General features: G+C 39.4%; 1 protein-coding gene across 1 annotated transcript in view; it reads right to left on the bottom strand.

Moving 5' to 3' along the window:
* RELN (reelin) overlaps nucleotides 1-15651 on the bottom strand; it is a 305627-nt gene that overhangs the window by 30613 nt on the left and 259363 nt on the right. Inside the window, exons 43-48 of the mRNA XM_009328375.1 lie at nucleotides 13401-13630; nucleotides 10405-10625; nucleotides 9241-9388; nucleotides 5662-5920; nucleotides 4140-4389; nucleotides 1583-1751 (exon numbers count right to left, since the gene is read on the bottom strand). Coding sequence (XP_009326650.1) covers nucleotides 1583-1751; nucleotides 4140-4389; nucleotides 5662-5920; nucleotides 9241-9388; nucleotides 10405-10625; nucleotides 13401-13630 — 1277 coding nt within the window. The remainder of the gene's footprint in view (nucleotides 1-1582; nucleotides 1752-4139; nucleotides 4390-5661; nucleotides 5921-9240; nucleotides 9389-10404; nucleotides 10626-13400; nucleotides 13631-15651) is intronic.

Below are 15651 nucleotides of genomic sequence, written 5' to 3'. Positions count from 1 at the left end.
AGGTTGTAATAACCTCTCTCATGCAATCCCGATCTTAATATATTTGAGAAATGGTATTGCTTGAGCCAAGAAATAGAGTTATTGGGTTGGACAGAAGAGCAATCTTTGCCTCAGCAGGGCATCAGACTTCTTCTGACACATACGGCTCAAAAAACATTTCAGTCTTAAAATCACAGTTATTTATAAACCTGAGTTTATCTCGGGTGGTAGGTTCCTTTCAGGTCCAAATTCAACTGGTTTGGAACATCAACCCCAGTCCTGATTTATCCTATTCAGCCCCAGAAAGCCCCTCCTGAACACAAATTTACAGACTTTATACAAGAACTGTTGGGGTAATGGATTTTGCAGACAATATGTAGTGAAGCAGTACAAAAGAGGCAGCAGAAGAGATCAATGCTGGGAACAAGTCCTAAAAAAGTACTATTACTTGACATGAAGCACTGCACTGAAGATGGGCAAGAGTCTAGATGCCCCAAATGATTAGTAATAGAAGATAGACTTTTCCACTACTAGTTTTGGAACGTGTGGCAACTGTACAGGCGCTCTCAGTACAATTACTAAAAAATAAAGGTCTCTGTTTCCAAACTCGTATGTGCATTAGCTGGCATCTTTCGTAACAACCTTCTCAAACCGACATAGGCTCTGCCTGCGCTGTGGTACTTCGTGCCTGCAGTTAGCTCAGCATATGTCTATGTGAGGAGATTGGGCTCAGCAACAGGAGCAAAGCTGTAGAGTCAAGTTGTGCTGAGAGCCTGACGTCCATGCTCCCTGTGTTTGCAGGGCTTTATTTTGGGCTAGCTCTACGCCGGCTTTATCAGGTATGACTGCGCGGGGGACAGTCACAGCTATCACTGCAAAACAGCACATCAGGAAGGACGCAAACTGGAAGGCTGAACTACCCAGTTGTCCCTAGATGGATCTTTTTGACAAACAAAACAAAAATCCAGCAGTTTTCAGGGCATTGTAGGGAACTGTATGGCAGCACTCCCAATAGCACTGTCTGTCCCAAACAGCTCCTTTCACTGCAACCTCCCAACAAATCCCACAATTTTTCTTCCCTCAAAGACAAAAGAATGTAGGAAAAGGAAGAGGGGGTGAAAATGGGGCATGTGTAAAAACAATGACGAGAGCATCAAAGCTGAGAGAGACACAAAGGATACAAGGAATGCACAGAAAAACAAGAAGCCTGAAAAGTGCTACATTTAAAACACCAGCTCATAGCCAACAACAGCAAGCACAGGGTGCAGTGGGGATTCAGCCAGTCCAATTAGCCACCAGAACAACCAGAATTTAGTGAGGCTGACGATAACATGAGAGTCTTTAAAAAGTTCCCCCTGTCCCTCCCCAGGACAAGACGGACAAGAATTTCCTATCTTTAAATAACTAAGAAAAGTAAATGCACATAGTAGTTTTGCAATTTTTATGCAAAGCAGGATGGGGCTTCATTTACTTATACTTATTTGTTGCTATATACATGGACCAAACAAAAATGGCAAGGTACAACTATTTTAATGCTATAAGTATCATGCTTCAATACAGTTATGCATTTAGATTTACTCTGCAGAAAACCAGAGGGAGATACCTAGTATAGGGAGGCAGAGGCAAAGTAACCCGGGTCCACTTGTTGAAAGTGTCTGAAATGAGAATCCTCTGGAGATGGTACTTGTTGCATTCCACATTAGTGGGAAGACAGTCTCTCAAAATGGGGTGCCAGGTCAGCCCAAGGTCCACTGAATATTCCAGTTCAATAGCTAAGGGTGGAAAGATGGTTAGTTACTTAATTTAGAGACTTACATCCATAGGTCTACAATAAACTGGTAACCCCAGAGAGTGTTAGTCACAAGTCTATGCTGACAAAATAACCACTCAAAACTTTTCAAACCCTTGTGTCAGAAGCGCAAAGCTACCCCCTTTGGTGGCAGTGCTGGAGGATACGTTACACGTTGCTGAGCAGGTATAGCTCAGGAGAAGGCTGCAGTACACCTCCGCATCTGCCACCTAACTCAAGGGACCACAGATGCAAAGGCAAAGTCATTTGTCAAGTCGCCAGGATTGAGTCAAGCCAATTTCTCTAGCTGCAGCATGCAAGACAGTGATGTGACAGCATCATGACCAGCACCTTTATTTTGTTTTTCAGGCTGAAGGATGAGATTCAGCTGGATGTAGTCGTTGTGTAAGGCAGAGCAACACTCAAATTCAAACTTCTGGCTCTGTCACAAGGTGGTTTAGTCACTCTTCCACCCCCCTCCAGACCAGCTCATTTCATTATCCAGCATAAACAATTTTAAATTGTTAGTCAGTGAGCTTGTTTTCATTCAAACACAGTCTAGCCCCATTAAACTAATGTATTCATTTCTCAAAAATCAGCAATTTCATTGTTTTGATGTTTATGGCTTATAAACTTTTATTATGAAAAATAAAGGTTAGTCAAGCTCACTAAATACTTCAAGTTAAACTTTTATGCAGCCATTAAAAAGTAAATAATAATAGGCACAGAACTATAACTTGAAGTAAATGTTCCAGCTGCCAGGCATTCTGGCTATGTAAAACAAGGAGCGTGGTTGCAGTGACAGGGTGGTAAATCTGCAATCTTTTTTTGATTACTACAGACGCATTTCTTCTATCCTCACGCACAGAGAATGACCCTTAATCACCCAGTCAGTCCTACTTGATGTCTAAGCATCTACTATAGAAATACAGAAGTATATATATATATACTATAGAAATATAGAATAATATAGAAGACACTACTATAGAAATACAAGGACAAGTGGATGCAAACAAGGGTAAGTGAGCTTTTAGTGTTAAATCTCCATCACCAAAATGAAATGCTTTGCTCATCATGACTGGAAGCACGATTATGTAGTGTCCTGCCTAATTTAATACTAAGATAATGGTAAGTGTAGTAGACAAAGAAACAAAACAGGAAGGAACTGTTTCTTTGCCAGTATATAGCTAAGCTGCCAAAACACTTTTAAACTTAGCAGAGATGATCTTAGGATGCCGCAGTCTTTTTAATACCAAAAGAAAAAAATATTGTTAAGCCTGTGAGTAAAATACCTCAGTTACTTCCATTGGCTTCAGAATAGCAAAATCAGAGAAGCCACTTCTGGGACTTCATGTAAAACCTTTTCCCATTTTAATGCAGAATTCTAGAGGAATAGTCAGCAACCACTCAATTAACACATGCTACATGCTGTAACATATTGTATTCTCCTCATAAAAAAATATCTATACCCCAAAGCCCTATGCTAAAATAATGTAATTTAACATGTACAAACAACCATTCAAAAGCTAGGAAGACCTATTTCTCATGCATCTTAAAATTCACATAATGAACCAATTTTTAATTTCCATGTGATGTGTATTGAGTGCAGAGCATGTTTTTATTTAATTGTGTATATGTATGTATATGTCTGTGTATATATACACATACACATATAAAAGCATGCTCTGCACTGAGTACACATCATATGGAAAAAAAGGAAGCTAGGTAATTAAAAATTACATCATTATGTGTCTATGCACACATTCATACATGCATACATACATATATACATGTTTATTATTTCATATGGATGATACAAATTTTTGCAGTTGATGCTGACTTAGCATGTGTCAGATGTATGCTGATATAAATGATTTCTTAGTTATACAGGTGCAAGTGAGATCTGAACTGAGACTTACTTCACTGAAAATGCAAAACCACAAAGCAAGAAACATATGCTGGAAACACCTGGCTGCTTAGTATTAGAACCACAACATCACCCCAAGCAGTGGATACCATATACTGGTAAATGGATTTCAGTAAGACAGCTGTTAGTCTTTTTCTTAAATGAATTGAATGGTTGGACTTGATGATCTTAAAAGTTTTTTCCAACCTAAATGATTCTATGATTCTATGGTTCTATGATTCTATGAAGTGCAACTTAAGTGCTCGGAGGGAATAATATAGTTTAGTTTATCTTAGGCTTCAGACACCTAGAATAAAAAAGCTGATATTACAATTCCTAACAGAAACATGCAACTTTCTTTTGTTTCTCAGTTCTCGTTACGATGAATAATGGAACCAGAAAACAAGTAAACTTTCCTGTACAGGACAGGAAGAGGAAGGGCAGGATTTACTAAGAAGTCCTTACCATAACAGGAGTCCGTGACAGAGCAGGATGCTGCAAAATCTATTTGCAAGAAAGAGTCTTCGTTGACAACGATGTCAGTGGTGACAACATAGCGGGTGCTAGCTTTCTCAATGAACACTAGAGCATCCCCAGTAGAGCCACAGACTGGCATCTTTGTTCCACCAGGATGGAGCAGCCACTTTCTACTATCCAGTGTGGTGAAATCATCTTCTAATACTGTGTTGCCAGAGATGTTTCCTCCAATAAGAATCTGAAACATTAGGAAAGGACTTGTTATTGAAAAGAAAAATTGTCTAGAAGTCTTCACAAATATACAAGTGCCATGGCATACTGGAGGAGAAAGAGATTTACCCATCTATGCATATATATTCTGCTGGTCCAAAATGGACAAATTTACTTTGTAAAGAGTTTAGCTTATGAGGAAGGGGAGTATCTTTTTCCTGTAAAGGGGTCCTAAAGAGATTGGCTCAGCTATACAAATCTAAAGTTCAGGGAGGTGAACTCCGTCCTGGATGAAGTAAAACTGCTCACAAAAATAAATGTTGGTAGGAGCAAAGTGATTACACTGTCATTTTTCCTACTGACTGTTCAGCTCTACTATAATCTGGTGCACTACTATGAGATTGCATCTGCTGATAGAACTGGGGAAATAGTCTCTGTTTTGTCATTGACTGTAAACCATCAGCATTTTACTATTTAACAGCAAACAAGATAGAGTTAATTTTCATTTATTATTCTGAATTCAGTTCCTGATTGTTCTGAACTAATATAACTACATTCAATGAAGATATAGGAATGAGAGAATGAGGAGTGTTTCATTTTTAAGTGGAGGGATGGGAAGTAAAATTTTGTAACCACATCATTAAACATGTCTGGGAGTTCGGCTTCTGGGTTTCTCCTAAGGACCTGAACTAACTCCTTTAAAAAAACATTCATAAATATTTAAGCAAGTTCAACTTGGGACAGCCCAACAACACTACTTAGAGTGCAATCACTTCAGTGGGGTTTCTTGAGATTTATACCAAGTCGTACAAAGCAATATAATAATCTTTATAGAAGCAAATCCCAAATATGAAGCAAAACTTTGTTTTCAAAGTTAGAAGATGTATCTAGATCAATGATTATCTATAGTTTTTCCTATTACATTCTACCAAGCCAATTACATATTTGGATAGATTTTAAATGAAGGGTTTTGAAGTTTGAACTCAGACTTGCATGTTGCATGGTAAGGCCTTCTGCAATGTGAACGTGTGGCTCTACCCATGTATGGGACTTTCCATAGCTTTCCATAGCTCCAAAATGGGCATTCAGTACCCTGCATGGAAATGGTGCATTAAAAACACAAGATTAGCAAAGAGTAATTGTGCTCTATTATTTTGCTAGATTATTATAATTCTGGGATATCTTTATACAAAGCATTTTTGCTTGACTCAGTGAAATGACATATGCCAACAAAAGGGAAACATTAATACTGAAAACAGTCCAAAGTTTTAAAAAAAAAACAACCCAGAGGATTCCTTACCTGGTCGATTACCCAGGGACTGTAGAAATGCCCGTTCTCAGATGGTTGCCACCAGCGAAGCCGAGTGGAGCTGGAACGGGCCTTCAAGGGAATTTCCAGGGCGATGTATCGTCCCACGTTGCTGGAGTTACTGAAGAGGAATTCCTGGAGAAGGCTCCATGTGAGGCCCCCATTGAGCGAATACTGCAGCAGCACAGGCTGGCTCCTGGGGTCTGGCACCCCCTTGCCGCATCCCAGTCTCATGAAGAACTGCACAAATCTAACAGGGGAAGCAATTACTGGAGAGACTGCTTTTCCACAACGTCCTAGATAACCAACTAGAGGGACTTGGAATTTGCCTATTGACTAGCCCCGTGATTTCTTGCTGTAAGAGTCAGCTTTAGGAGATCTTATGATTGCCTTTTCAAAGCCTCCAGAATATAAGTAGACAGACAGGTGGGATGACAAAAATTCATTTTGCCTGTGTGGTAGTTTGCCAGGCAGAAGAGGCTGAACGAAGCTGGTCATTTATGTTTGGAGCTTTTGTCTGCGTAGCAGATGGTGTTGCAAATATCAGAAACATAATCCTGGGTGAAATTTTTATCCCTGTAGCCCATGAGTACAGATTTTAGTGGCAGAAAAGCAACAGTGCCCTAAGTAGATCATAATTTGCTATGAATTTGCTGAAATGCTTAAATTCAAAATAAGCATCCTGGTTTTCCATTGGCATAAACTAGAGAAAATCTGGACAGGAGAACAAAGCATGTTTCACTTTCAGGGATCGTTTTGTCCATTTAGTCAGCCTGGGAAATTTGTCTAAATCACGCTGCTTAAATGTGCCGGCTTCCCTGAAGCCAGCCCAAGCCACCCAGGGACACCAGCGCTTTCATCCCCTATTTAATTGGCTTCTCCAAAGCAGCACAATAGACTTGTATCAAACTGCGAAATTCTTCCTGTTAGCCGATGCTCATAAATAGCTCTACTAGGCACTTGAAGTGGAGGGAATCGCTGCTGTAATGGTGTTTACCTATGGGACTTGCAGGGATATTACAAGTATTAATTCATATTTGCACAGCTTTTGCACAGCTTTAGAGTGTCGTATCTGTTCTGATTATTATTGCATTAGTGCTGCCTGGCTCATGGTTAAATGAAATGGCGCAAAAGAAGTTTTGTATCAAAAGTCTTGCTCTGGTCTGATCTGCAGGTAGATCCTCTGGGAGTGGAGGCTGCAGCGGTGCTGGGCAGACAAAGCTTCAATAAAACACCAGACCTGCAAGTCAATTAATTCTAGTCCTCGCTGCGACTCACGGTTCCTCTTGCTACTATATATAACTTCTTTCGCTATAGATTATATCCACCTCCATGTCCCAGACGTAACATACTGCTTGTGCTGTAAAGGAGCACTAGGGACCCTCATGGATCAACATATCAACTGTAATGGATTGGATTCACTGCTGGCAAGTCTTTGTGCCTCTTCAGATTTACTCTGACATACACCACATAATTCAAAGGAAATAAGCCCAGGTGACCTTGTCTCTGTGGAATCTGCTCTCTGTAGATTGCTATTCTTTTTTCTGAATTTTTACTAATATAGTAACAACCCACTCAAATATAGGTAACAATGTCTAGCAGATTAAAAAGTTAAGTCATTTTTAATATCTCTCTTCTCATCCCACAGATATTTTGCAAAGGCTCTGCCTATTTTGAAATGGAAAAACAGTTTTTCTGTAGATCTAGTAACACTAAAATGTGTGGATGTTCTTCTAGTAATTCAGACTTGAAAGGATTTGATTAGATGCGATACCTAAAATATGCTGTCCCTATTGATATTTCATGCTGTGCAGTTTCAGCTACTGGTATCACCATGATGGCGATATACTGTACCCTGTATTAAATTCTTTAAAATATAGATGTGACGGGAGTGGATAGTGGATTGCAGAGTCCACTCACAATCCCCAGGTGCTGAGTATGGCTTGCAGCACCGACACCACTGCTCGCCTGTGTACTTCAGGGGGTCTCAGAAGAAAAGGGGAGGTTTTAATTTGACTACTGAGTCTACTACCCTTTAAAGGATCTATTAGAAATCCTGATTCTCATCATTCCTGGCATAAATTGAAACCTCTCCCCAGATCTGTTGTGCTTTGCAGGTGGCCGATAGAGTCAGCCTGGAAAAATCCCACTGCAATTACTTTAGATTTCTAAAGAGCAGTCCCTAGCAACGCTGTTGCAGTCTGCCTTACTGTTCAGAATAGAGCATACAGTTATTTGTTGATAAATCTTATTTTTCATAAGCATATACAAGAAATTAAACATACTGCTTTGTTTTCCTTTTACTAAGACAGAAGTCATTTATCTCCATATAACACCTGGAGGTCAATATATGCAAATCCAGCTACAGACTATCATGGGGAAGAGATAAATGATGGTTCTTTGAACACGAGCAATAGGAAAACATGTCATTTAGTCTAATGGACCAACTTACAAGATCTCTTGTACCTTTTGTTAAGCAATCTTGTAATTTCAGAACGGTCTAGGAAATCAAATTAGTGCAGAGTATTGATGTTTGTGTTTACGAAGTTCTGAAAAAAGTTTGCTGTGAGTAATCTCACAAATTCAGTACAAGGACCTCTAATATTACACCTCACTGAGGGTTAACTAATTGCTTATCTAAAAAATATAATGGTTAGAAATTAGGCATCTTTATTGACCATGAGGCTCTGCAATTAAACCATTATTTAAAGATTCAATGCTAATGAAGACAAGTCAAAAAAGAGATAAAGTGCCTGTTAAAGCGTTTCCCACAGGACATTAGAGAGGAGTAGGGTGTTTACAAGAGACCAGTGGAGAAAAGTCTTGGAGAAAATGCAATCTCTCCAAAGTAATAATATAAGGATATAAGCTAAGATACTGAATAAATTAGAATACAGTGCCTATTTGTCAGCATGCATGCAATTGGGATGTGGTTTAATATATATTAGTGTAAATTTTTTTAATGTGCCTTGCTTACCATGTCTTACTCATCAAATATCTCTTCTGCAGGCCGTAATGATACAACATAATCTCTAAATACACTAAAAATATTTGTTTTTCAATTGCTGTTCTCAGTGTAGCTGGTGACAGCTTGATGGGAATTTCTCAGTGAATTATTGGAAACAAATGTGCACAATAAGAAGAAAGCAAGCTTCAGAAATGAAAGAATTATGAGATGATGAATGTAAGAGTTGTACTGGCAGCAGATACTTCTGTTTCAGCAATGGCTCGTGATACACCAAATGGTAAGACAAGCAGAGCATGTGACATGCAGTCGATTTTTCATGTTGTGCATTTAGGAAATAAAAACTTTCATAAACTACTGAAGGTGTGGCATCAGATCCTGGAGTTCTTATTCAAGGGAAAAAGTAACATTTAAATGGTCAATCCCATTGAAGTTCAAGGAAAATTTAATTTAAAATGGTAACAGTGGTTAAAACGGAATATTTGCTAGAGTAAGGACCACAGAATATCTCAGCTTGCCTTTACCACAGAAGTATTGCATATGTATTATTCTTCAGTATATTATTTCTTCAGTGAAATCCTGAAAGAATTTTAAAACTGTCTTACCTGGCTTGTGACAAATCTAGGTCTCGAGTCATCAGCATACGTAAGCCTTCTTCATTAAAGAAAAGGTTGTTTCCTCCAGACATGATACCACATTTCCTTGATGGCTTTCCACCACTCACAAGCAGGAATCTATCAGACTCCAGCTGACCTGAATACACAGTAAATACATATTTATGATTTACTCTGAAGTGCTCCTACTGCAAGAGTACTATTTCCAGAGGAAGAGAGCTGAATTAAACATTACATGCAGAGTGAACAAATATTCAGTGTTTCAATGCAACATTTTCTAGAAAACTGTCATGAATCAAAACAAAATAAACAAGCCCATAAGTATGAAATTTGGGATCTTAGTGTCCGGTTATTCACAGGATTTTCCACTTTTCTTCATTTTTCTTAAGATAACAACAAAGTACCCAGGTCTATAAAAAAACTTTGAGTCTCATGTGGTAGCATGCAAGCAATGGCTGGAAAATTTAAAATGAACAGCAGCACCTATGAAGAGATGAGTTTGGTTCACAGGTGCTGCTTTATTCAAAGCATGCTCTTCTTGCCATGCTTGCTAGTGGGGGAAACCTCGAGGTGGTTTTAGCGTTGTGTGCGTGGATGCTGTGTGTGCCCAGGCATGCATGAGGCTTTGAGTTCCCTCCTGGCATTGCTCGCTTGGGGTCTGCTGTGCCTGCCGAACGGTGGCCCTCATCGCCGAGACACACAGTCTGCTCTGAAATTATATTTGCCATATTAAGGCCACTTAGATTTCCCTTGTAGTGAGAAACAACACAACCTTAAAGCCCTCTGTTGTTTGCCTCGCTTGCATGCGTTCTGTCTGTGCTAAAGTCAAACTACCATCAAACCATCATTTTCTTCTAAAATTATTTTCTACATGCAATTTCAGGAAATTCTATTTTGGTGAAGAATTTGTATTCCAGCATTAACAACTTCACGAAGAGTCAGACACACCAAACCAGACAACTGATAGCCATCAGACATTCGCAAACCGTGCTTGAGAATGTCATCTAAGCTACTTGGTTCATGGGAATAGTCCCACAGCATAAATGAAATTCAGAAGCTGTAGAGGTGAGAAAGACTTTGCTGGTTCATCTCTTGAGCCCTGGGTTCCACTAAGATGAACAGGCAGAATTCAGACCAAAAAAAGATAAGAGATACCTTCAAAATCATCCTTAAGGAAGTCAGAGTTCTTGGTACTTATTTTGCAGGTTGGCCCAGAGTACCCGGGGTCGCAGATGCACTTTGTGCCATTGATACAGCTGCCGTGCCCGTTGCACATCTCCTCGCACTGCGGGCCGATGTACACGTTGTCAATGGCCCAGGTCACTGGCTGGGATCCAGCAGGGTAAAATCCTTGGTACCATCTGAACCTTGCCAACCTGAAAAAGGCATAAAGTGTACTTACTTTAAATAATAGTTCCATCTTTTTTGTATTCCATAAATATACCACACTAGGTATATATATAGTACTTTTTTTGTTGGAATTGGCTTGATAAATAGCTTAATTCTAGAAACTGACTGCTATATTTAATTCCTTTAGTACCTCGTGCATCTTTATGCTGACATTCAACCCAAGTACTGACAGAAATAAAAATAACATTATTCATTAGTTGTAGTACCAAAACTGAATGACGGGCTTGAAAATGGGAATTGAAATCTAACCACTCTTCTCTCCATTGTTCGTGGGGAGAATGAATGGCCATGGTCTGATGAGTTTCCTTCTGCTTTGACGTACAGCGTCTGGGTCAGACTGGGCCACTTTCACCCTCTCCTAAAGAGTGGAATCCTACTTCAGGTTGCCACTCTGCCCCGAGGGAGACCACCTGTGTAACTGGGGTGGTAAGATCTCACCCTGAGTTACACGTAAAGAAAACATCAAGTGCCGTGTGACAGGTATACAGCTTGCTTTCAGGCAGCTTAATCTTAAACCAGACTGATATTGCAAGTTGTTAATTTAAACTATATTCTCCTTTGGGTGCCACTGTGTCATCTTTAATTCGCTTCCTAAGTGCTACTTGCATCAATGCTACATGTAAAGAGGAACCGACTGGGGAAGGAGGGAAAACAAACCAAGCAGGGGAAAAACACTTGAGAGACTAATGTTATTCCCCAATGAGAAAATGTTTTAAAGGAGGAAGGAAACCAGAAGAGTGAGAAGGGGAAAGCACTTAATTGCATCGCATGTTTAATGTGTCTTGTTAGCGATATCTAAATGCAGCAGGTGAATCAATAGCACAGGTAGCTGACAAGTTTTTTTGTCTTGATTTGCTAAAAAGGATTTTTTATGAGGGGATTCAGGTGATAAGGAGTAGCTGATGGGTGGGGACCATACTAACAGTTTCAAGAAAGATACCCAAGAACCAGAGTCCTGCTGGAAGTGAGAAACATTGATTTTAGTGTGCCCTGAGGTGAAGGACACAAGTGTGAGGCTGAAGGTGGTGTTAGCTCCTCTTCAGAGGAGCCCCATGGGTGGGATTCGTTCCACCCCTGAGGCACATCAGCTCCTTCTCTCAGGCGTGGGTGAAGTGTGACTCGTGTCTGAAGCAGAGTCAACTTCTTGCTGAAGTGGGTAGGTGTTTCTTCACTGACTCAACAGGCCCTGGGCTTTTCCTTCAGGACATAATTGGAATACTAATTCATAGTTACAGCTATGTCCTGAGAACATATATTAATTTCCAAAATAACATACATAGTGGAAATAACTAAAAATGTCTTCATCTTCATTTTAATATAATCACTTGACACTTTGGGGATGAAAAGGCTTGGTTTTTTTTAGCATTACACAAGGAGTCAGGTTTGGTTTTTTTCTTGTTATTCCAGTGGATTCTGGTGGAGAAAATCCCCCTTCAGCCCTCTGGCCCAAGAATTTCATGGCACTGAATGCTCCATGGAAGCTGCTCTGCACTGCTGAGTTTGGCTGCCTGTCAGCAATTGGCTTCTGGCCTGGCGTGTTGGGGGAGGAATAGGAGGGAAAATGGGACAGAAACACTCAGGAACAGAGGACTAAATCAAAATAACTGGAAGGTTTAAATGAATTAAGAGTCTGCATAGTCAAAATCTTCATTTGGAGGGATGCATTGATGGTTGGGTAAAGGGTGAAATAATTCCTTTGGGCAAAACCAGAAGGACAAATGAGCTGCTGCAGGACACAGTTACCTATTCCATGTTTGAAATGTTAACTGTCATAAACCAGAAAATTCAAGTTTAAAATTTAAACATTTTCTTAAATTATTAAACATCCAGGCTTTCCAAACTTGGTTCTCATCATTTATATAGGTGTTTTCATACTTTCAGGGGCACATATGGGGCCACTTACTTAGTGGAGGGCCCACTGCATGCAGCAGTTTCATAGTTGCATAGACTTGTAGTTGCATAGACTCATAAAGTCTCATAGTTGCATAGCTCATTTTCATTCATACGTGCTACAGTTTAATCCTTAATGTGATCTTTTACATAAACTGAGTTGATGCTAGAGGACAGTTTTCCCTGAAAAGGTAAACAGTACTGTTTTATACTTTGAAAAGTTACATATTATTATGCCTGCTAGCACATACTGTTTTTCTATACTACGTATCTGTTATCATCCAATCTGGTTTGTTCCACAAACTTTAAGTTTCTGAGTGACTGCAGCAGTTAATTTCTTAGAATGAGAGAACTTTGCAGCTACAAGAGACCTCGAATATTCAGATCAGTCCATTTCCTTACACTGAAACAGAATCAAGTTTATACTAGCTCACATTTTATTGCATTTTCTAATGAATCTCAAATTTCATGCAAGAATATCCTTGATGAATTCAAGTGGCTAATGCACTGCAGTAAAAAGCATTGAAAGAGCTTTAAAGATAGTCAGTTTTGCATTCATTTTACTACGCAACCCACTTCCATAAAAATGTCACCGATTAGATAGATATATGGATAAATAGGAAATTATCTGTGGTTATTCTACATTAGCATTAGGCACAACATATTTTTGCGAATCCTCTGAACACTAACTGACATTCAGGACAAAAAGCAGAGAAAAACTAGTCATCTGGTCTGCTCTAGTGCTGCAGTTCTTATGGGCCGCTCTTGTGCTGGGAGAACATTTTGGATGGAAAACAGAAATAAAAACAAACCAACAAGCAGCTGGGCAGGAATAGGAGCTGGACACTTACCCACAGAGGTGCAGCTTTCCGAAGTGAATGACCTCCCTTCTCCAGCCCTGGGTGGTGCCTGCGTAGTAAGTGCTACTTGGGTGATGCTCGGTGGAGCACAGGGAGCTGAGGTGGCTGCTGCTGCTGTAGCACAAGGGGAGCAGCAGGTGCCAGGTCGCCCCCAGATCTCGTGAGAACTCCAGCTTTACCGGGTCGGCAGAGGAGCTATCAGTGGTGCAGCCGATATTGATCTGGGGGCCAAGACATGAAATGCAGAAGATGACATAGGGCAGGCTGTGGGACACCTAATCACTCTTCATCTTAGTCAGCCTCTCCCGTTTGGTACGGTATTATTTAGCCCAGGAAAATGGTGATTTGGGAACTAATTTAACAACTGGGATGATGCACTCAGGGCATGCACGTGAACATGAACTGTCGCACATTGCCTTACCTGTCCATGGGCATATCGTGCTCTGGCTTATCATAAAATGAATGTAATATGAAATCCCCAACTACTTCTACTGAGAGAAAACCATAAAGTTAATTAGACAAAATCCCAAAGGAGAGCTGCTAATGTTGCTGGAGCAAATGCATCAGTTCTTGCAGTCCTCTGGCAGGGACTGAAGTAATCACAGCACCAAAAAAATGTGCATTTTAAAAATCAGAAATATTAAAACAAAATGTGCAAACATAACCTTTTTCTTAAATTGCTGAGCTGCACTATGGTCCTCTTTTGTGTTACACTTCCTCCCCCCAAAAAAGCTTATGCCACAGCATGTGTGCTGTATCACTTCAATATGTTCTTCAGCTTTCATACTCACTACCCATTTGCTCACGTATAGCGGCAAAGCCGTAGGAGACAGCATTAAAAGAGTATCATAGCTGGATTGCATTTAGATTCAATGTCACACCAAAATATAGTTTGGCAGTGTCAAAGTTCTCAACTTACAAGATTCTTGATGTAGAGAACAGTAGAAAAGGCAGAAAACCTACATGAACAGCAGTTCTACTACTGAAAAATATATAAAATTATGTTTTGTACAGAATCTGAGACCTCTTAAGACATATTTTTTGCACGTCCCCAGTGCAAATTAGTCTGCTTTTCTTTCACACTGATATTAAGATGTTCTTTTAGTTTCAAATTGCTTATATAAAAGAAGAGGAATTAGTTCCCTTACAGGATGACTCTGTCATATAAAATAAGATGTAACTTATTTGGTAAACTAACATGGTAACTATACTTACCATGCAATAAATAAAAACCCATTGCAGATGAAATACAAAGCCTGTACTAAAACTATGAAACATTCTGGGGTTTTTACATATCTTTGCAGCAGAAAATAAGTGTCTGTCCAACATACTACTCTGTAATGAAAATCCATTTATTTCTAAAACCCAGTAATACTTAAAACTGTGCATGAATGTTGAAAATGTATCCTACGTCAAATTTCCTTCATCACTCTTCAGTGCACATGAGTCCCATCAACCTACATTTGACTAGAAGGGTTGTCTACTCATCTGGAAGCTTAGAGAGATGCTTGACCCAATATAGTTTTTGACTCTTGAGACACAGAGAGAAACTCTACTGCATTATACATAACTTCTTCATTTATACTAATGTCCTCAAAAACGTGAGCTGAAAACAATGTTCTTACCACATATGGAAGTAAGCATGTAGATTTTATGAGGTTAATGCTCTGAAGACTTATGAATATCTTAAAGTGACCTCAAACATTTTTGTTCTACAGGCTGTAATCTATATTTTAAAACAGAAAATGGTTTGCATTCAATAATTTATGAATTAGTTGCATGACAAACTGAAGCATGCATGAGTACACAGCTAAACCTAGTTTTCTTAGAAAACCCTTAGTATTATTTGAGTAATTTTTTATAAACTGGTATCATTTACTGTTTAATGCTACAGCTTGCTATATCTTTGCTAAAAGCAACTTGGTAATTGTGTCATGGCAATTTACACGCAAGATTCTTTTACAATTTCTTAATGACAATATAATGATCCCTCTAAACTAATACATACTAGGCTAAATGGTTACTCTCACCAGTAGCTGCCCTAGCCAATGCACAGTTTAGATTTTCGGATAAACAAGAAACACAGTTTAGTTCAGACTATCTGTTGTCATTGGGGTGCCTGTTTCCACTGACTATATGAGAAGCACAAAAAATTATGCTCCTTATTCATGAGCTTTAGATAACTTCCTAAAGTGGGATGAATTTAGGCCATCATGGACAAAGAACAGCTTCCACTAGAGCC

Source organism: Pygoscelis adeliae, unplaced genomic scaffold, assembly GCF_000699105.1.
Source record: "Pygoscelis adeliae isolate BGI_AS28 unplaced genomic scaffold, ASM69910v1 Scaffold267, whole genome shotgun sequence".
NCBI classification, from domain to species: domain Eukaryota; kingdom Metazoa; phylum Chordata; class Aves; order Sphenisciformes; family Spheniscidae; genus Pygoscelis; species Pygoscelis adeliae.
The sequence above is the reverse complement of the archived record's forward strand: the minus strand, read 5'-3'. Positions and strand labels throughout refer to the sequence as shown.